Consider the following 23,036-nt stretch of genomic DNA (forward strand, 5'->3'; position numbering starts at 1 on the left):
TTAGTTTATTAACTAGCTAGACATTGTCAATTGTTGGTGTCACCAGTCTTAGGTGATAGGACATAAGAAAAGCATTCATGTCTGTTTGTTTTTATAGCATATATATCAGTGTCCAAATGCAGATAAGTGATTCAAAATCATCATGATAATGCCATAGTGTTCCATTTATTTGAAACTCTTGAAAAGGCTAATTTAATCTGGAGTGATAGAAGACAGACCAGTGGTTGCTTCAAGCCCAGGGTAGGATATGGAGATTGTTGGGGAAGAGGTATAAGAGAATCCTTTCAAGGTGTTGGAAGTGCTCTGTTTCTTGACTGTGGCAGTGCTTGGGGTCATGTATACATTTGTCAAAACTCTTCTAAGGTACATTGTAAATGAGTTTTTTGTTTGTAATTTAATATAAATGAAGATCATTTAAAGAAAAGTATAAAGGAGAATTACTCTGTTATAGTCAGGTCATGATGGAGAAAAACAAGTCCCCATGATGTCATGTGTGTCTTACAAACAACTCTATTTGTTTCCTATGGCTGCTAAAACAAATTATCACAAATTGAGTGGCTTGAAACACTGGAAATATTTATTCTCACACAATTCTGGAGACCAGTAGTCAGAAATCAAGCTGTTGACAGGTCCCAGTATCTTCAAAGGCTCCTGGGAAGAATCCTTCCTGCCTTTTCCAACTTCTGGTGGCTTTCAGCATTCCTTGGCTTCCTTGGCTTGTGACCACATCACTCCAATCTCTGTCTCCATCTTCATATCTCCTCCTTTGTGTGTCTGTCTCTAATAAAAACACTTGACACTGAATTTTGTGCCTGGCTGAATGATCAATGATGATCATATGCAAAGACTTGTTTTCCAAATAAGGTAATATTCATAGGTTCTGGGGGTTAGGATGTGGACATTTTGGGGCAAGGGGAGTGGGGCCCATTTAGACTATATCAACTAATATTATTCATCATTATAATACTTTTCCATCAGTTAGTAAAATAGGTTTGGAGATAAAGGCCCAACTAAGTTGGCCTAAAAGTCCCAACTTTTTTTTTTTAATGCTAAAACTTGAGTTTATTAAGATTAGGTTAATTTTAACCCAAAAGACTGAGAACCGCTAAGCCAGAGGGTGGTAGGCATGGTAAGGGAGGCAGCTGCTTTCACATGGTATGCCTAGTGGGTCCCTGCTGACCAGAACTATTCTGTCACCATTCCCTGCCAGATGTTACAGTATCTGAAGTGACATCAAGATAACTAGTCTTCAGGCTAAGGTGAATTATTGCTACAAGAGTTTACCTATTTTAACAGATTTCACATCTGATTATTTCTTAAGATCACACTGGCACTGAAAGCAGAAAGAATGAGTTCAACAAAGGGAATGGAAGCTCACATTCTTTACATTTTTCCAAAAAGATTTTTCTAGGCATGTCACATATTCCAAGTACTCATTAACAGTGCAAATTGTTTAGGGGGCTGACCCTGTATTTGCAAAACTTACCATGTCTTTTGAGTTCTAAGAACAATACAAACCATAAATTTATAAACTTTTTATTAAAATATACTTTTTCTTTTCATAAATTATTTATAAGATAATAAAATAAAATAGGTTTGGAGATAAAGGCCCAATTATTAATATGGTCTTATTTTATTATGCATTCTTTATGAATATATCATAGGAATTTTGCAAGGTTGATAGAAGTACTTAATAAAATTTTAATTTGGGGGGTTCTTTGATCAAAATATCATCACTGTATCACCCCAATTCTGATAAATAGAATAGAAACTGTGAATAGGAAATTTTCAACAACCAAATCTCTTATAATTTAAGTCAGACCAACACATCATTGAACTGAACATTTCAGTTTGACTAACTTTTGTGCTATGCTGTCTTGCAGACACTGAACTAAACATGTGCATAAAACGCAAGCCCTCTTCAGTTCACTTTGTTGTGATGGGTTGGGGGTAGAGTGGCAGATTGCCTAAAAGGAAAATTTTGATCTCAAATCAAAATTCTGAAAAATAATGGGAATTTGTTCCTTCTTATTCACACAGTAATATTAAATAAATTTAAGCTTAAAAAAAATTCAGAATGAGCTAGGATACAGATCCAAGCAAACATAGGCTCTGTCTTAGAGAAAAGTTACAACTTTATATGGCCCTAAATGCTGCCAGGGCATGGAAAGTGAGATTTATTACCCAGTATGTTTTCATTGACAGTATCAGTAACTATGGTAAAAAAGGTTTTTGGAGTGTCTGTGCCAGGATAGTATAGCTGCTTGGGAAAAGAAAAATTAACATTGCAGAAATAACCAGCTCACTCTGGGGTCCTCCAGTCCTGCTTATCAAATGTCCATTTTTTTTCCTCACAGATAAATTGGAAAACCATTTTGCTGATTTTATTGTATCGTGGAAATGGTTAGAGAGCTCATTTTATGATCTTTGTTAATTTATGGAATATAGATAGAGAAATAGATGATAGATAGATAGACAAAATGTTATATACTTTATTATAGAAATCCTAGAGTATTTCTGAGAAGGTCTTGGACTTTTTGTCCACGAATGGCCATGATTCTGTGTAGGACAGAATCATTGATCTCCATTCAGGCCCTTTTTAGTTTTACATTTCCCACTTTACACATTTGCATACTGAAGCAGGATGAAATTGGAACATTCTCCAAGTAAAGCAGATCAGTGACGGAGTCTCCATTATGTCTGAACCTCAAACCACTAGACTATGCTTTCCATATGTATTTTGATCTTATCCAATTACGTTTGTGATGAGATAGGAAAGTTATCTCTGTGTTCGAGTTGGAAAATTAATTCCCCAATTTATTGCATCCCATTGAGAATTAGTCACATTCCAGATTAATAGCTTTCAACTTTTTTTTTTTTTTGAGTGAGAACCAAACTGTAAAATATGCTCAGTCTCACAATTTAGGGATTTTTTTTTTAGGCCTAATACAAAACAATGTTTAGGTAAGCAGTTAATCAATGAAACTTCCATTTCAAAACATCTGAATCTGAAGCAAATGAACTATTAAATTTAGCATAAATGGATAGACTTTCGGTCTAAAACGTGTACCCAGTAGTGAAATCAGTTATTTCCTTTTTCAATTCCAAAAACGTTCTTTTTTTCTCTTTATTTAAAAAAAAAATTGCTCTGTTGAATAGTGTGTTGTTGTTGTTTTTAAAGATTTATTTATTTATTTATTTGACAGACAGATCACAGAGAGGCAGGCAGAGAGAGAGAGGAGGAAGCAGGCTCTCTGCTCAGCAGAGAGCCCGATGTGGGGCTCGATCCCAGGACCCTGGGATCATGACCTGAACCGAAGGCAGAGGCTTTAACCCACTGAGCCACCCAGGTGCCTGTGGTATTTTTAACAACATGTTAAAATTTAATAAGTGATAAGTGGCCAATTCTAAGAGCCTCAAAGACATTAGCTCAGCACCGAAAATACCCCCCCTCCAAATTCAAAATAATAGACCAGTGAGCTATTAAAAAATTATATACTACTTGAGCTCTATTGTCTGGAAGTTACAGAAGGAGAGTTTAGGTTGAAGATAACACAGGATTATATGGTTGTATTATTATCTGAACATTAGTCATTAGTATTTCATTTTTCCTCTCCATTTCCAAAATCACACAGTAGCTAACTAATTTTCCTCTGTGTTTACTCTCCTTTAACATTTTACTTCAGGCTGATACCAAGGAAGGAAAGTTTTAGACCAAAAGGAAAATTTCTGTGGGAGTGATCAAGTTTTATAAGGTGGAAGAACATCTTGAACTCATAGAATCCAGAAGTGCATTTCCTCCCGTGGTTTGCTGACAGTATGGGTATTTTGGCTTGTGGAGTGGCCCTTAGAAATATCATGGATTATGGATCAGAGGAAATAGCATGTGTGGTTTTAGTTACCACCTATTGTGAATGACTTCCAAATCTATCTCAGCAACCCTGACCTCTCACTCTCTTTCTTGGCCTCCATTTCTTGCAGTCTGAATAACATCTCTTCTCGGAAACACTGCAAATAACCAAAAGAACTGATGTTTTGAGGCTGATAGGAATTTGTCCTTATTTCTTTTTTTAACACCTTTATTGAGGTATAATTGATATACAAGGAAACTGCAAGTATTTAATGTATACATTTGAGTTTGGATAGATGAATACACCTGTGAAACCATCACTGCAATCAAGTAGTACACATACCATCACCTCTAACAGTTTCACCCCTGTGTCCTTTTTATTTTTGTGTGTGATAAGAACACTTATCTATACTCTTAACAAATGAGATCTACTCTCCTAACAAAATTTTAAGTGTGCAATACAGTATTGTTAACTATCAACACCATGTTGTACAGCAGATCTCTAGGACTTATATTACACAACTGACACTTTAAATCAATTGATTTTCCTCTTCCCATTCCCTGGTAACCATTTTCTTCTCTCCCTAATCCCTTATAACCGTTGTTCTATTCTCTACTTCTATAAATTTGACTATTTTTTAAACCTTATTTAAGTGAAATAAGGCAGTATTTGTCCTTCTGTGACCAGATTATTTCACTTAGCATAATGTCCTCCAGATTTACCCATATTGTTGCAAATGGCAGGATTTTCTTTCTTTCAAAACAACCCTCTAAGTCAACTTATTGTTGATTCACTGCAAGTGTAATATACTTTTTTGAGCTGTTATTTCATTAATAGCGAAGAATTTAATCTTATTACTGCACCCTCTTGCACTATCATGGGATGTCATTGCATACATGTATTGAACACCTACTGATACATGTTTATTGAACTCCTACCTCACAGTAACTGTGATGGGTAGAGGGATTACAAGTTAAATAAGTTAGTACCTGTCTCAGGGTACAGTGATTTATTTTTGTAGATCTGTTTTGGTTTCACCAATGTAATAAATAAATGTTCATGTTTTCTTTTTCTTGTAACACAAAGGAAGGAAATGGATAATTAATTCTCTTCTGCTGACTTAATTATAGAATTACATTGAAATTCTTTAAATTCAGTTGTATTAAAGTTATCAGTTTATAAAACTGTCTTTCCACCTTCACTGTAGGTTTTTTGATTGTAGAGATCAGTTCTTTCTCTTGATAGCCATGGAGCCTAACACAGTAGTGTGAAAACACAATACCAAGTAGATAATAGCCACTTAATTGATATGTTTAAATATAAATGAAAGTATTTTAAAATGTCATCTTGCTTTTATTAGTCATATTATTTTGAAAGCTACCTTTTAGCCATTTCTATGTATTTATAATCACCAAAGATTTTTATGCTCATTAAACTTTTCAGAGTATCAAGGACAATGGTAACAAAGTAAATTCTACTCTCACAATCTTTGGGAGTAATATAGTAACTGAAAATTTTAAAAGGAAGAATATTTTTCTGACTTGAAGTTTCATTTACATTTTCTAGATTAGTGATGGATTTCTTTATTAATGAGATTCTAACGTGGAAATTGTGTAGGATGAAGTGCTGTTACCCCTGCAAACATTGTTTTTTTTTTAATTGCAAGAATCCCACTCTCTTAATTGTAACTCTCCTTCTGGAGTCCATTTTCAATTAACTGTGACATGCTATTCCTGGACATATGATTTTTTTTTACCTTGCTGTTGTGTTATAATTGCATTAGCTACTTCAAAATAATTTTTTAAAAGATTTTGTGATCTAAATTATTGGCAGTATTAAAGAATATAGTTTTAAAAGCAAAACGAGTATATGGAATTTCACATATATTGATTCCTTCTCATTATGGAAGGAATCTTTTTCTTCTCCTTTACCTTGTTTTTTAAAATAAATTTTAGAATTAAATCCTAAGAATACAAAAGGGCATATAAGCATATCTGATTTACTATAATTTATTCTGAAGAATACTTAGTTCATTAGCTGTAATTCATGTGTAGTCTCAAGTAATGGCTAAGATTTGTCATGAGCTTCAGCTTTCCTGTATTTGAATTTTAAAAAATTATTTCAACATATATGTGCATCAACTTGATAATAGCATGAACATGCTTTTTGACGTGAAAGTATTTTCCAGTTATACTTTACAATCAGTAAAAGCAAGTAGACAGTATAGAACATGCAGTCTTCTGTGTTCAACTGTTTCAGAACTGTTTTAATGGAAAAAATCACTTTAAAGGTTTGGTTTTCTTAAGAAAGATTTCTGTATTGAAGCAGTGTGCAGCTGAGGTCCTCTAGTGTCACAGCTAAATATGGCATCAGCTTTTAAGATTTTGTGAATTGTGTGTGTGCATGTCAGAGAAAGGGAAGAAGGACAAAAGAGATTACTACTGTAAACTGGACTCATACAGCCAAATGAGCTTAGAAAACTAGGTTCTTATGTTTTACTAATCAATCTCAAGAAAAGTTTTTCGTTGTTTTTTAAAAGCGGAGACATTTGTATTCTTTTATACACACGTATTTATCAATGTTACTATGGCTGTTTTAAAGTTTGGGATCTTTTACTTTCCATAGTTGGCTTCTTTTTTGTAGATGTTTATGAAAACATTAATTAATTTAAAATTGTTTTTGTTTCACACATTCCCTATTTGCCTAAGATTGACTGTTGTGTCTCTTTAATATGGGGGAAACTATTTGGTAAAGAGAAATACTTTAAAGAAGCATTCTTTATAAATTGTAACTTTTTTGTTTCTTTTTCACATATTTCATGGAGAATATCAATTTATTTTAAAATATGGCTGACAACCATGGATTATCTGACATTTGATGAAAAAGATAGTCTGAGAGAAAGAGAGTCAAGGGAGGAAAACATAAAAACTTGCCCTAGAGGAAATGAAGTTAACACCGCCCCAACCCCGAATCAGCAGAATTCTAGTAACAATTCTCAGAGAGACTTAAAAGAATAATGTATCCATACCACAGAATAGGATCTATTGAAAAGGAACAGCTACAGATCAGGACAAAGAATCTGGAAATTAAATAAGAGAAGAGATAGGACTAAAGACCGTGCTCATAGGAATAAAAACAGAAAGTTGGTCTGAAGAATGGATCTAATTTTTACCTGCCCACTAAGAGTTCTAGCTAAAAGATACAGTAGAGGGAGAAAACAAAGACCTAACAAATCAACTTGTCCTTATTAATTCTTCTGCTAATAGAACATGTGAGTCTTCAGATTAAAGAGGCACACCTGTGGCTTACTTACATAAATGCACAAATGCACAAATGCCCACACTCTACACACACTGGACTAAAATTTTACAAGTTTAAGGATAAAGTGAAAAGAATCACAAACTTCCAAAGGGGAATAACAAGCTATCTACAACAAAATTATGTTGATATGGAACTTCTTACCACTAATAAAGAACAGTTGAAGACAATGGAGAAATTTTTTCAAGTTTAAAGATAAGAGTAAGACATTTTAAGACCTATCATGCTTTGGGGCACTTGGGTGGCTCAGGAGGTTAAAGCCTCTGCCTTTGGCTCAGGTCATGACCCAGAGTCCTGAGATTGAGCCCTGTATCTGGCTCTCTGCTCAGCAGGGAGCTTGCTTCCCTTCCTTTCTCTCTGCCTGCCTCTCTGCCTACTTGTGATCTCCGTCTGTCAAATAAATAAATAAAAATCTTAAAAAAAAAAAAAAAGACCTGTCATGCTTTAAAATGTCCTACTCATGCCACACTTATGAAAAATTTTCTCATGGTTGTATTCTAGCTAAGTAAAATGAATAATAGGAGGTATAAAAAATAATTCTAGCTGCTGATAATTCATGAGTATTTATAATCATAAAATTATAGTACAGATTAAATCCTGATGACTGAGATGTTTTTGCTTGAGAACTAGGGGTTAAGTGGCTTAGGTATATATATTTTTCTTAGTTCTAGAGTGAATATTTACTGATCATAGTATGGCAATGTGACGGTCACTTTCCATCTGTCTCAGAGTGAAAGCCAGAGTCTTTACAATGGCCTAAATGGCCTATATGATCTGGCTCCTTATTATATCTCTGACCTCATCTCCTAATACTTTACCTTTTGCTCATTCTATTGCATGCATAGTGGCTTCATTGAACTTCTGAATTGCTGTGCAGTTTCCAGTTCAGGACTTACTGTGTCCTCTGCCTGAATCACCTATTTCCCAGAGAACTGCATGTCTTTTTTCACTTCTTTTAGATTTCTGTGCAAATACCACCTTTGTAAGGTCTTCCTTGACCACACTTTGTATGTATTAGCATCCTGCTACCCCATATTCTCTCTTCCCTACTTTTTCTCCTTAGTACCTAATCACCATGTCATGTTATGTATTTACTTGTTTGTTTAGCCGTCAAAAAAGAAATGTAGATTTTTTTTATTTCACTTATAAAATTTGATAATGTAAAAATAATACAGCTAAAAAAAAGTCAGGAGTTGGGAAAGGAAAATGGGAAAGTTGTAAAAGTATGTTAATTGTATCATCTTGCATAGCGAAGAAGATTTAATTATATTAACTAAAAGTCTAACCACAAGAAGAATTGAAAACAGAAACTGCTAAGGGTGGGTACCTCTGGAAAGTCAGAGTAGAATGAAAAGAGAGGGATTTTTGCTTTTCATGTCTTGTTCTTTCTTATGGTTTTAATTTAGAGGAGAGAGTCATATTGCAAGTCTTTTTTTTAAATTCAGCTTACTTTTTTTAACATCACATGTTTTGAGCTATACTTTACATACTTTAAAATATAGCCTTTTTAGTGTATAGGTCAGTCAGTGTGATAAACTCAATAGTGTAATGATCATCAAAATCAAGGTAACAGTTCTGTCAGGTAAAATTTCCACATACTCCTTTGTAGTCAACCTGTCCTACCAAGCAAGCCCATGATAATCAATAACCTATTATTCCATTCTTTTACTTTTAACTTACATTTTTTATTTAATGTGGGTTGCTTATAGTCTGAATGTAGTTGAGTCTCAATTCCTATCCAGTCTCACAATTCTTAGCTTTGTATTGATGAATTTAATTGTTTACATTTACATTTAATATAGTTATTGATACATCCTACTTAAAATCTATTATTTTCTAATTGTTCCATTTGTTCTTTGTTCTTTTTTTCCTTTTATTATGCCAGCTTTGGGATTATCTATTTTTTAAATAATTCCATTTTATCTCTACTGTTGGCTTATGTATATCTTTTTTTTAAATTACTTTTAGTGACTTCCTATAGATATTAATTTAATTTTTAAAAATCTAATTCAAAATGGCAAAAAAAAAAAAGGGTAGAAAATTCTATACCAGAATGTTAATATTGATAGTTTGGGAGATTGGGTTTGAATTAGTTTTTCCCACTTTTCTGTATCTCATTCCTGACTTCCCAAAGAATGGCGCTGGATTAAAAAAAGAAAAATGGAAAGAGATGGAGAGGGAAAGAGAGAGAGAAACTGGGGTGGAAGATGGCTTAGAAAGAATTGAAGAGAAATGTTTGCTAAATCATGAATTGCTGGAGGTTGCTTTGTGGATTGATATATAAATAACCTCATGTATATCTATCATAAAATATATTTTAGCTCTTTTTCAAGGACTTAGGCATTTTGTCTTGGGCAGTAGTGGTGGTTTTCCTTGACTTAGTTCTGCCATATATCTGAAACTTTTCTGATAATTTGGCAAAGTCAAACCTGCAGAAGGTTAATCGCACACCACCAAAATTCAACTCCCTCCCTGGAAAAACAAATAACTGCTATTAGAGTAGCGTCATGAAACTGTAGGATCTAGCCAGATCAATTCTGATGTAATCAGAAAATCCAAAATATGTATATAGTGAATATTTTATAAATTGGATGGATTGTATTTTCTCTGGATAGTGGAAGAATAATAAAAATGTAACTGAATTTTAATAACCTCATTTCATTCCTTAAAACAGATTCTGTTTCTGCTTTGTAAATTGATCTGTTGATCTGTGACTTTTTGTTTTCTTCATAGCTATTCAAAGGTTTTATGCATTGCATTTGAGGTACTTCAAGGTCTGCAATATATGAACAAACATGGTATAGTACACCGAGCACTGTCTCCTCATAATATTCTTTTGGACCGAAAGGTAATTGTCAAATAATACATTAAATATTTGTCTGTTGTTGTGGTTGGAAGCTACTGAAATCAGACCCACTCAGAGCAACTATAGAATACAAATATATTTTAATAATATTCATAATGAAATGGCTCTATGAAAGTGATATCTTTTTAGTAGTTAGAAAAAAAACCTTATCTTTAAATTATATAAATCCATGTGTTTTTCACATGCATTATTCTTTTGTTCTCAAGATTCATTTTCTGACTTCATGTTTGGTTTTTCCTTTCATTTGCTTTCTGAAAAATAAGTATGGTATCGTCCCAGTCCATTCCTCCTCGGAATTTGCTTTTATTTTAAGAAAGCTTCTCTATTTACATAGAGTATTTTTGTCATACCATAGCTGCATTGTATTTTCTTCTCTGTATCTTTCTTATTCCCTATTTTTTTCTTTTTTATTTTATTCTACATTTATCTTCTTTATTTGCCAGCTGTTCATACCTAGCTTCTTTTCTTATTGGAATGCCACTTCTCTACCTGGAAATCTTGTGGGTGATTAATAAGAAGCAGGTCAACCCTCATAAGAAAATTATGGGTAGCAAGATGGTATGTTTTCAGGAATAATCATACATTCATTTTTCCATAAGCATATAAGGTAATTTTGAGAGAATGTTTTGGGGGGAATTATTTTTTGTATTAGTAGGATTATTCTTTTCCTCTGATCCCCAGACTTTTACCAAATTACCCTATGATATTAAAAATCATAAAAGCTACAGTAGTGCTCATTAATTGCATTTTTATAGCAGTAGAGTATCTAACCAATCTGATTGCTTTAATATATAAATGTTTTACAGTGCTGGGAAGTAAAGTTCTTGAGAAAAATAAAATAAATCTTAAAATCAATTTAACTCTTTTTAAAGTGTTAAATATCAAAAAGGAGTAAAACTTAAGAGATTTATAAAATTTATATTTGCTTTTTATTAAGAACCTCACTTTTGTGATAATTATGATTTTCTCAAACAATATAAAAATTAGAAATCTAGCAGATTCACTACTATCTTGATTTGTGAACTGATCTTTTCAAGTTGAGAACCCCCATGTCAGGGTTACATTATAACATTATGAATAGACTTGCAAGTCCTTGAAAAAAAATTCTTTTATTAATTTACCAAAAAATGTTCTAAGCAGAGATTCAAGACAAATGAGAACATTTCTGCTTTTTTTGGTTTCATCAAAATACCTGGAAAATATTGGGGTGCCTGGGTGGCTCAGTGGGTTAAGCCTCTGCTTTCAGCTCAGGTCATGGTTTCAGGGTCCTGGGATCAAGCCCTGCATCAGGATTTCTGCTCGGCAGCGAGCCTGCTTCCCCTGCTCTCTGCCTGCTGCTCTGCCTGCTTGTGATCTCTCTCTCTGTAAATAAATACATAAAATCTTAAAAAAAAAAAAAACCTGGAAAATATAAAAAAAAAATTTTAAGCATTTGTTTTTATGAGATCTATATATAAGTAATATATATATGTGTATATACATACATACACATATGCATATACTTATACATATATTTGTAATGAGTGTAAAGCAGGTTTCAGACATTGGCAAATACTTTTTAAATAAAATTATGATAACCTAAAATTATGGCAAATTAATTTTTTTTCTTAATATACCTGTCTGGTGATTTCTTTACTTATGAAATGTATAATGATACTTTTTCCTGCTACTAATATTAAAACATTTAATAGTGATTTTTATTATTATTGTAGGGACATGTTAAATTGGCTAAATTTGGACTTTATCACATGACAGCTCATGGTGATGATGTTGATTTCCCAATTGGGTAAGAATGTGTTCTCTTTTTTTCTGAGTTGTGTCGTAAACTTTGTAATAGTTGACAAAATATATATTTCATTATTAGTGATATTAATTTCTCCACAAAACTAGCTTTTCTTTATTAGTGTATTTTAATTTTCCATATGCTTTTAAAAAGTAGACGGTGAGTTTTTCCAGTGCCCAGAAGATATCTAATGTTGATATTTCATTGAATTGGAAGAGAGGCTAAGAGATTATCGACCTTCTTCACTTTATAATGCTTACTGATTAATTTCATTTTATCCAGAATTGGGTAAATTTAAGGAAAGAAGGCTGATCAGATTCTTACAATGATAATGCTTGTTCCTTAAAAGGCTGAGAAAAAGCATTCTTATAATATTTTCTACAATTATTGTTCCATAAGATATAATCATATATTAAGACTCAAATTAAGTCACTGTAGGTATAAGAGGTATTGGGGTAGAGTCTACACCTGAAAGTCTATGTTTAAATTTGGGGAGGTTTATTTGATCACTTCTGCTATGAAATTCTAGTTTATGTTGGCCTCTAAGAAAGGAAAGTTTATTTTATCCTTTTATTAATCAGATGCTTTTGATACAGATTTTTGTGTTACATTTATTGTATGGTTTCTTTTTAGACATTTTAATAATATAATTCTTTTATTTTTTGCATATTTAATTTTGGCAATATTTTCAGTACATAGAAGTTTCAAAATAGTACAGGAATCCCTATATAGCCTTAACCCAGATTCCCCAAATGTCAACATTTCATTACATTTGCTTTATTTATTTTTTCTTACACATATAGGTATATGTGTATATTAATATTTTTTGAATCATTTAAGATAATTAATGCATCTGATGACCTTTTACCCTTAATGCTTCAGTTTGTATTTCCTAAAGTAAGGAATTTTCTTACATAACCACAAAACAAATATCAAAAAAGGAAATTAAAATTAATATAATACTGTTATCTAATCTAGAGACCTTATTCATATTGTTCAATTGCTTTGTGATTTTTTTAATAGTACCTTTTTGTGTTTTGCTCTTTGGGCTCTCTGAAATTAGTTCTGTCACTCCATTAGCAAGAATTGTGCTTTGAAGTCATGGAATGTATTTCTGTAGGAACATTGCTTAATTAGATGTTTTTTAAAAAGGGATTCATTTATAAATTACCCTTTTATCTTTATGATTAGATTATAGATTTCTTACCAAAAATTTTTATTAGGCCATCGCTAATAATCTTAAAATAAATGGCTTATCATTCCTTCCTTTAATTATTAAGACAATATTTACTGAACACCTTCTCTTCTGGATGCTTGAATGTGCAAAAATGGGTAAGATAGATTCCTATCCTCAAGAAGCTCATTGTGTAATGGAAAATTTTCTCTTTTGATCGCACATTTATTAAGGTACATAAATTAATAATCTTGCAGTTTCATATACCAACACTTTGGTCATAGGAAAAAAACTTGTTTAACAAGCATGAAAACAACAATTTATAAAAATAGCCTACATTTTATTTGTTATAAAAAACCCTTTTGAGTATAATAAAAATAAGTTCACTATAAAGCTCCAGTGTCTTCTTTCCTATGTGATAATTGCCTTTTGAAGTAACTTTTGGGGAGCAGTGGTCTCACAGGAAGTAAATGTGATTGCTAATGCTTCTTCATGTTGTCTAAATCAAGCTGTCTGAAAAAGAACTCCAAAAACATAATGCAAACAAAAATTGCTTTAATTTTTTTGCCTTTTACTTAAAGATGCTTTAGGTTTACTAGTGATGAATGGAAGAAAGGAAGTGATTTTTCATAAAGCACATCAAGTATTTTGAAGAACTACATTTGAATTTAAAATGCTTGGATAGAATTGGTCTTGTGTGCCATTTGGTCTGGGTTACTTTGAAGTCTTGGACCCAAAGGGTCTGACCAGAAAGTATCAAAGAGCAAAATGTGAAACATTAGCCAGGAAAAATAAAGTGATCAAACAGCTAAGGCATGAAAGAAAATATTTACACCAAAAAAAGCTTGCAGTTGATTCAAAAGACAAATATTAAGGAACAACAAAGTAAAATGTTAACATCTGTTTCAAAATATTGTAGAGTTAGAAATTGGACATTCGTTTCAGTTGGCCAGTAGCTTAATACCTTGTTAAAAGATCAAACAGATGATGAAAGCCTCACCAGTCATACAGCAAAGTTCTGGTAATTTTCTTTGAGTGTTAAAATGCTACGCTAAAGAGATATTTGTTGAAAAGAGATAATCTACATTTAAAAACAATCCTAGGGTTTGTTATTTTTATTAGTTTAATTAATTCTTGATTAAAAGGGAAATAATTTTAGAGCAAAGCTCACCTCTATGCTTCTAGAGATCACAGTCAGAAATCTTAGATATAACAATTTACCTATAGTATTACTTGGCCTTTCACAATCCACACCATTATTTTTGGATAAGATGTACTGGAAATCAGGATTAAAAATAAACAATTTGCCTTCTAGGCATATCAAGGTGATGGTGATTAAAAATGCAACATTGCATTTATATCATATTTTCCATTTTTATAAAAATAGTACTCACTAGTATTTATAACAGTTCTGTGAGATAAACATTATTATTCCTGTTTTCAGATTAAGAAACCCTGACCACAAATAGAATATGTGCTAGAATTGAAACTAGAATACAAATACTATAACATCAAGTCCATCCTTTTTCCATTAGGCTTTAGTTGTCTCCACAGATGCCATTTAGAAGAGCAATATGATCACTTTGGGCAAAATGGCTCAATACTAATTTATATATGAGAGAAATATATGCGCAAATTAAAAGTATATATTACTGTCATCATTATCATTGCATTAAAGTGTAAAGATATGTAAAAGTCTAACTTACCCATTGAATTTAAGCTGTATTCTCTGACTTAATTGACATATTTTAAATGTAAGTATTAGCAATCATAGTGTGAGGAGGTGGCTACAGAAAAATTCAGGAAGAGAAATGAAAGTAATATTTGAATGCCTACGTTACATATGTTACATAGATGTACCAAATACTTAAATGTATTTTGATTATAGTCATTATTGCCAGGTTTCATAGTAATCTAATATCCATGGGATTGAAAAATACAGATAATTATGCTTATGACTAAATTTGATGATAAATGAAGAAAGGATATGCACATATGCAATAAGTAAGGCAGAATTCCCCTCATTTTCATTTCTCTTCTAACGCTATTTTTGTTTCTTTTATTTCTAGGCTATATGATTTAAATATAAGAATTGTCAATGTGTCTGATACTGTTTGCTTAAGTTATCTGTAAGGCCATCTTAATTGGCATTTTTGATAGGAAATGTTATTATTTTTTTAGGATTTTATTTATTCACTTGATAGAGGGACAGAGTACATAAGCATGAGGGAAGGGGAGAGGGAGAGGGAGAGGGAGAAGCAAGACTCCCCACTGAGCAGGAAGCCTGATAGGAGACTCAATCCCAGGACCCCAGGATCATGATTATAGCCAAAGGCAGATGCTTAAGGGACTGAGCCCCCAGACACCCAGAAATATTATTTATTAACAAAAATTTACTGAATATATCTTATATTTAAATTTTATTGGTAGTTGTTGAAGGTTTATAAAAATGAATAAGATACACCAGTGCCCTCAAGTTTGTTTGTATTAAAGGAGGGTAAATTTTTGTATACTAAATATAAGCATAAACAAAAACAAAACATAAAAATGTATAGTATTACATATTGTGTATAGACTTTTATGTCATATATAAAACAAGTAAAGTAAGTATCTTATAATCATTTGAAAACTATAAGAAAGATACAGATAAAATACCATGGGGATTCACTGAGAGGAGAAATAATTTCCATCTCAGCAGATCAACTTAAGGTTTTGTGGAATTAGTCATAAAATGAATTCATTAGAAAATTAAAGTTAGCAGTTTGATACATTTTATAGAATATACTGTTTATAAAGACTTTGTATTTTTTATTAAATAAAATGACTTACATTTATGAGTTTAGAAGACAGAAGACATTAATAGTGTTTTAGTGTGATAGGAAAATATTTTATACAATAACACGATTTTCTTACCAATTCCTTTATATTTACCATTGAATTTCCTGCCAAAAACTTTACTGTACTTTATAAATACAAATGTTTATCTTTAGTAAAGTATACTGAAGTTAACCTATACCAAGTTTCTATAACATCTATCACCAGACTATAGTAAAGTACTGAGAGACAAAAAGAAATGCATCTGTAATAAAAACATGTATTAGGGGCACCTGGGTTGCTCAGTGGGTTAAAGCCTCTGCCTTCGGCTCAGGTCATGATCCTAGGGTTCTGGGATCGAGCCCTACATCAGGCTCTCTGCTCAGCAGGGAGCCTGCTTACCCGTCTCTCTCTGCCTGCCTCTCTGCCTACTTGTGATTTCTGTCAAATAAATAAATAAAATCTTTAAAATAATTTATTAATTAGCCTAATCAGCAAAAAGATGGCTTACTCAAATGCACAAAATAAGATATAGTAAAGGAAAAATAACTAGAGAGGTAGAGAACATTAGAAGACTCAATAAATTATTTTTTTGCTTAGCTCTGAGCAAATTTGAAAACTAGAATAAAAGAAAGGGAAATATAATATGAAAATACCAAAACTTAATCCCAAAGAAAATTTTAAAATCTAATACCAATTATAGAAATGTAGAAGGAATTACCTCTCCCTACAGAGATACCTGGACTGACTCACAGGCAAATTCTACCAAACCTGTGCCTAGTGATTAAGTTTGTTGCCATTTAAATTACAATACTATACATTTCAAGCTTATTTTTATTTTATTATTTTATTTATTTATTTATTTATTTGAGAGAGAGTGAGAGAGAGCATGAGAGGATAAAAGGTCAGAGGGAGAAGCAGACTCCCCATGGAGCTGGGAGCCTGATGTGTGACTAAATCCCAGGACTCCGAGATCATGACCTGAGCCGAAGGTAATCACTTCACCAACTGAGCCACTCAGGCGCCCTCAAGGTTATTTTTAAAGGAAAAGCTTGCAATATCCTTTTTCATAAGCTAGTATAACATTAATCCTGGTCTTCCCTAGGTACCACATAAAATATTTTAAATATAAATCATACCCATACTTGATTATCTGTTATTATTATATAATATAAGTATGTTATATTAATATAAAAAATTCTAATAGAAAAGTCAACAAGAACCAGAAGCATATAGAAGATAACTATCAAGTGTGGTTTATTCTACCAATATACAGATGGTTTAGGCAATCTATAAACATAATTCAATAGGACAATATATCAAAAGTAAAAAAGATCAAGTAATCATTTCTGTAGTCTCTTAAAAACAACTGATAGATTTATCATAACATTCTTTATTAAATTCTGAATAAAAAGGGACTATGTAATTATTTCCTTTTATGTAGTAAAAATCACCCATCTATTTATATCTCCCTGTTAGTAGATAGATTTCAACCCCGAAGTTAATAGGTTTAAAACAAAATATTTACTAACACCACTGTCATTTGCCAGTGTATACCTGGCACTAATGAATGCAGTTGGGCAAGGAAAAGAAATTTTATATAAATCAATATATAGATATATTTATATATAGATATATAATGAAATTTTATTTGTAAAATTTATAATTTAATATAAATATTATAAATTATATATAAAGAAAATAAAATTTTCAATTTTCAAAGTGAAATTACTAGAAACAAAAAGTCCAGGAATGCAAGGTTGGTTAAACATTAGGTAATTAATTAATGTATTTAAACTCATTAACATATAAAAAGAAAAGAATCATTCGTTCTTTTTGTAATAAAAAGAAGAAGTGTTCAAAATGTTCAAAATTTCTTCCTGGTTAACACTGACAGAAATTTCTGCAGAGAAACTATGATGGTGAAAGGTTAAAAGTATTTTTAAAAGATGAGAATAAGGGCACCTGGGTGGCTCAGTGGATTAAAGCCTCTGCCTTCAGCTCAGATCATGATCCCAGGGTCCTGGGATCGAACCCCCCATCGGGCTCTGCTCAGGAGGGAGCATGCTTCCCCTCCTCTCTCTGCCTGACTCTATGCCTACTTGTGACCTCTGTCTTTCAACTAAATGAATAAATAAATCTTAAAAAAAAAAGACAAAGAGGTCAACTATCAGCAGTTATTTTCATGTTAGCAATTTTACCACAGAAGGCAGCAAAAAAACTAAAAGTTATAGAAAGGAGGAAACAAAACTGTCACTATAAACAAATCAGTTAAGCATAACTGATTTGCTTATCTACAGACTACTCAAAAGAATTCTCCCATAAATGTTGAGGGTTTAGCGGTATTGCTAGATACAAAATTAATACAAAGAAATTATTTACACATCAGCAAAAGAATGTGAAATACCTAAAAAGAATCTAAGCAGATATTTCACTTCTGTGAAAGCACCTCTGTGAAAGAAATATAAATCTTTTTTTTAAAGACATTATGAAAGGCCTAAATAAATATAGATACTTGCTCATAGATTGTTAGGGTATGTATCAGAAAAATGCCAATTCTCCCCAACCTGTGTTGCATTTGATCTAATTTCAATAAAAATTCCAACTCTGTGTGCGTGTAAGAGAGAGAGAGAGAAAGGGAGGGAGAAACAAGTTGACAAGCTAGTTCTAAATGTATATATAGAGAGAACAAACATCTGAAAAGTACCTAGACACTCCTACAGAGAAATTAAAAGGCTTATGTGGTTTTTTTGGGGGGGTGGGGGAGAGCCAACGTTTTATTTTTTAATTTAAATTCAATTAATTAACATATAATATATTATTAATTTCAGAGATAGAGTTCAATGATTCATCAATTGCATATAACACCTAGTGCTCATTACATCACATGCCCTCTTTCATGCCCATCACCCATTTTCTCCATTCCCGACCCCACTCCCCTCCAGCAACCCTCAGTTTATTTCCTATGGTTAAGAGTCTCTCACAGTTTGTCCCTCTCTCTGATTTCATCTCATTTCATTTTTTCCTCCCTTCCCCTTTATTCCTCTGTTTCATTTCTTAAATTGCACATATGAGTGAAATCATATTACATTGTCTTTCTCTGACCGACTTATTTTGCTTAGCATAATACCCTCTAGTTCCATCCATGTTGTTGCAAATGGCAATATTTCATTTTTGTGGCTGTGTAATATTCCATTGTATATATACATACCACATCTTCTTTATCTATTCATCTGTTGTTGGACATCTGGCCCTTTCCATAGTTTGGCTATTGTGGACATATTGCTCTATAAACAATGGGGTGTATATGCCCCTTCAGATCACTACATTTGTAACTTTGGGGCATATACCTAGTAGGGCAATTGCTGGGTCATAGGGTAGCTCTGTTTTCACTTTTTGAGGAACCTCCATAATGTTTTCCAGAGTGGCTGTACCAGCTTGCATTCACACCAACAGTGTAAAGGGATTTCCCTTTATTCACATCCTTACCAATATCTCTTGTTTCCTGACTTGTTAATTTTAGCCATTCTGACTGGTGTGAGGTGGTATCTCATTGTTTTTTATTTGTATTTCCTTGATGTTAAGTGATGGTGTTGAGCATTTTTTCATGTGTCTGTTGGCCATTTGTACATCTTCTTTGGAGAAAAGTCTGTTCATGTCTTCTGCCTATTTCTTGACTGGATTACTTGTTCTTTGGGTGTTGAGTTTGGTAAGTTCCTTATAGATTTTGGGAAAAGATGTGTGTGTTTTGAGAGGACTAGTCTTAGCAATTGTTGACAATTACTTATATAATGTTATAGACTTAAGATAGTATAATGGTATGGTGTCAGCAAATTTACCAGTGGAACAAAATAGGGAGCCAAGATCCAGATAAACATGTATGTAGAGATTTTCTTTGTGGTAGAAACTGATACTGTGGACTAGTTGGGAGTAGATAGCATTTTCAGTAAATGGAATAGGGCTCAATTGATTATCCATGTAGGAATGAAACTTCCAAAATGTTCTTCAGTGTTTTGTCAAATAAATTTAGTGCATTTTTTAATTATGTGCATTATTAGTACAATAAAATTGTTGGCAGTTTTCAAAGAGAATAAACAGTCTAGACTTATTTTTATAGAATATCTAAAATATACTTTAAATGAAAAAAAAAAAAGTTGTGCAAAGTAAAATGTATAGTATGCTGCCCTGTGGGGTAGTGGTGATGGATGGTCAAGTTTATCTATATCTATAAATACGTAGGGGTGCCTAGAGCACAGAAATGGGAAAGAATTTTAGTTTTCAGTTTATGTTTCTTTAAAGATATTGACATTTCTACTACTCAAAAGAATATGTACTATTTTCCAAGATAAAATGCACTTTAATTAATAGTTAAGTGTAAGGAGAAGACAGGCAATAAGGAGGAAAAGAAAACACCTGAAAACAGACTACTACAAGATGGCAATGTATTTAAAAGAGAGGAAAGCAATGAAAGGAATTAATGCTTCAGAGAGACACAATAATTTTAAAATTATTTAAGATGCATATATATTTTCTCTTGTTTTCTGGACATGAAAGACCTGTATTATGATGATTAGATTAAAATCTTCTTAGCAAAAATTTTTAATTTAATTGCACTGGACTTTTACATAGATCTTATCAAACAGATAGTAAACATGTAGTACTACTTTTTCTCCCTTTGTAATTTGTAGTAACTATTCATTTGTTTAATGTATCATTGCAGGTATCCATCATACTTGGCACCTGAGGTAATTGCACAAGGAATTTTCAAAACCACTGATCATGTGTCAAGTGAAAAACCATTGCCTTCTGGCCCCAAATCAGATGTATGGTCTCTTGGAATCATTTTATTTGAGCTTTGTGTGGTATGTATAGAGAAATATTAAACTGATAAAAAGAAATTTTGTGCTTATTAAAATAAGTTTTTCTTTTTTTTTTTAAGATTTTATTTATTGGGGCGCCTGGGTGGCTCAGTGGGTTAAAGCCTCTGCTTTCGGCTCAGGTCATGATCCCAAGGTCCTGGGATCGAGCCCCACATCGGGCTCTCTGCTCAGCGGGGAGCCTGCTTCCTCTTCTCTCTCTGCCTGCCTCTCTGCCTACTTGTGATCTCTGTCTGTCAAATAAATAAATAAAATCTTTAAAAAAAAAAAAAAAAGATTTTATTTATTTATTTGACAGAAAGACACAGCGAGAGAGGGAATACAAGCAGGGGGAGTGGGAAAAGTAGGCATGCTGCTGAGCAGGGAGCCTGATGTGGGGCTCAATCCCAGGACCCTAGGATCATGACCTGAGCCGAAGGCAGACACTTAATGACTGAGCCACCCAGCAACCCCTAAAATAGGTTTTCTGATAAGAAAGCTATTTAGTAACATATTTTTGCTTTGTGGTTTGACTAGATATAAGGGGAAAAAGGCTTAAATCTCAGTATGGACATATTAAAAAATCCTGTTTGATAATTTATTTGCTTATCATTTTGGTATCTTTATAAAGTGTTTATACTTTACTAAATATAAAGAATTTATACTGTACTAAGTATAAAAAATTAAACAGTTCTAGAAAGAGTTACCCTAAAGCTATGTATACTCTTTGATATCTTCATGGTCCCCCTTTCTGTGGTATTCTTTTTTCCCAAAATACCTTCTTCTCTCCTCTTGTTTTCTTACAAGAATCACTTAGTAGTTGAATTGTGTTTTATGAGATCTTTTTCAGATATTCTCTATATTTATTAGGGCAAAGACTAAGTTGCTATTGAAAAGAAAGAAATTAAAAATATAGTAGCTTAAAGAACATGGATGTTCTTTCCCTGATTTAACAGCAGTCCATGTTGTGCTCAAAGCTAGGCTATGGCTCCACCAATCTCAAACGTCTGGTTTCCAAAGTTGTTTCTTTATCATTTTTTAGGCATAAGGGAAGGAGATAAGTGAGTTCATGATAATTGTTCTTTAAGAAGATGATCTAAAAGTGCAAATGTCAACCCTTTACATTTCATTGGTTACAATTTACTTATGTGGTCACATGGCACATCTGTACAAGGGACACTAAAAATACAGTCTTTAGCTGGGACACATAAATATTGAGAAAGCAATGAGAATGGATTTGGAGGGACAACTAACAGTCTCTCAGTCCTACTTTCAAATACCTGCCAGCATTAGGTCCTTATATTCCTTGCTGTCCTCTTCTATTATAGCATGTGTCACATTTGTGTACTTTACTCGGACATTGAGGTCTTTACAAGCAGAAATTTTTGTCTATATTACATAGTTGTTAGAAAAACTAAATGAAACAAGTATGGTGCGTTACATAACAAATAGTCCATCACTGTTATCTTTTATTGTACTAAAATATTTTATGATTAAGAAAAATATGATCATAATATTTTATGATTATACTTTTAATCATAAAATAATTTACATATTGGCACTGCTTTTTGTAAGGGAAAATGTCGTTTTACTTTTCATTGATATTAAATGATAGCAAATCTCACTTTTGTTTAAAATCATAGCCTAAATGAAAACTCTTACTGGAATGCTGAATGTGAAGTGTAAGTGTAAATGTGAAATATACAGCTTTTCCTTTTTATTACATCACATATATCTAAACTCTTTACTAATGATCAGGGTGTGTCTTTTTTTTTTAAGATTTTATTTATTTATTTGACAGAAATAACAAGTAGGAAGAGAGGCAGGCAGAGAGAGGAAGGGAAGCAGGCTCCCTACTGAGCAGAGAGCCCGATGCAGGGCTTGATCCCAGCACCCTGAGACCATGACCCAAGCCTAAGGCAGAGACTTAGCCTACTGAGCCAACCAGGTGCCCCTAATTTCATAAGTCTTTAATGCCGCCTCCTGACAGGGCATGGGAGAAGAATGAGGCACTAACAAGTCAGCTCCAAGAGAACAGGAGCAGGGGGCAACACTTTAAGGAATCTTTTTGCTCTCTCTTTATTAAAAAACAAAACAAAACAAAAATGGTCTTTTTTTTCTCCACATAAAGACCAGGCTATATTCTTAAGACTTTCCTTCTAAGAATACTTAAAGGATCCTATACGTTTAATTTGTTTGTAAAAAAAAAAAAAAAAAAAAAAAAAAGAATAATAGCCAACATTTATGAATGATTTTCTATGTGCAAAAAATGTGAGGCACTTTTTTATACATTCTGTAATCTTCACTGCAACCTCTATGGCATGTATAGTTAACGTTCCAGTTTTATAAATGAGAAAAGTGTAACCTAAGGAGG

The 23,036-nt window shown here is 32.6% G+C and overlaps 1 protein-coding gene and 1 long non-coding RNA gene across 3 annotated transcripts in view; one reads left to right on the forward strand and one right to left on the reverse strand.

The window, feature by feature from the left end:
- Window positions 1-23,036, forward strand: part of TBCK (TBC1 domain containing kinase) — a 206,151-nt gene that overhangs the window by 38,051 nt on the left and 145,064 nt on the right. For both annotated transcript variants that reach the window (XM_082729169.1, XM_082729170.1), the window contains exons 4-6: window positions 9,903-10,017; window positions 11,748-11,821; window positions 20,527-20,668. In XM_082729169.1, coding sequence (XP_082585295.1) covers window positions 9,903-10,017; window positions 11,748-11,821; window positions 20,527-20,668 — 331 coding nt within the window. The remainder of the gene's footprint in view (window positions 1-9,902; window positions 10,018-11,747; window positions 11,822-20,526; window positions 20,669-23,036) is intronic.
- Window positions 1-23,036, reverse strand: part of LOC309863940 — a 193,968-nt gene that overhangs the window by 17,063 nt on the left and 153,869 nt on the right. The gene's annotated exons all lie outside the window — the stretch shown is intronic.

This window comes from Mustela nivalis, assembly GCF_964662115.1.
Source record: "Mustela nivalis genome assembly, chromosome: 4".
Taxonomy (NCBI): Eukaryota; Metazoa; Chordata; class Mammalia; order Carnivora; family Mustelidae; genus Mustela; species Mustela nivalis.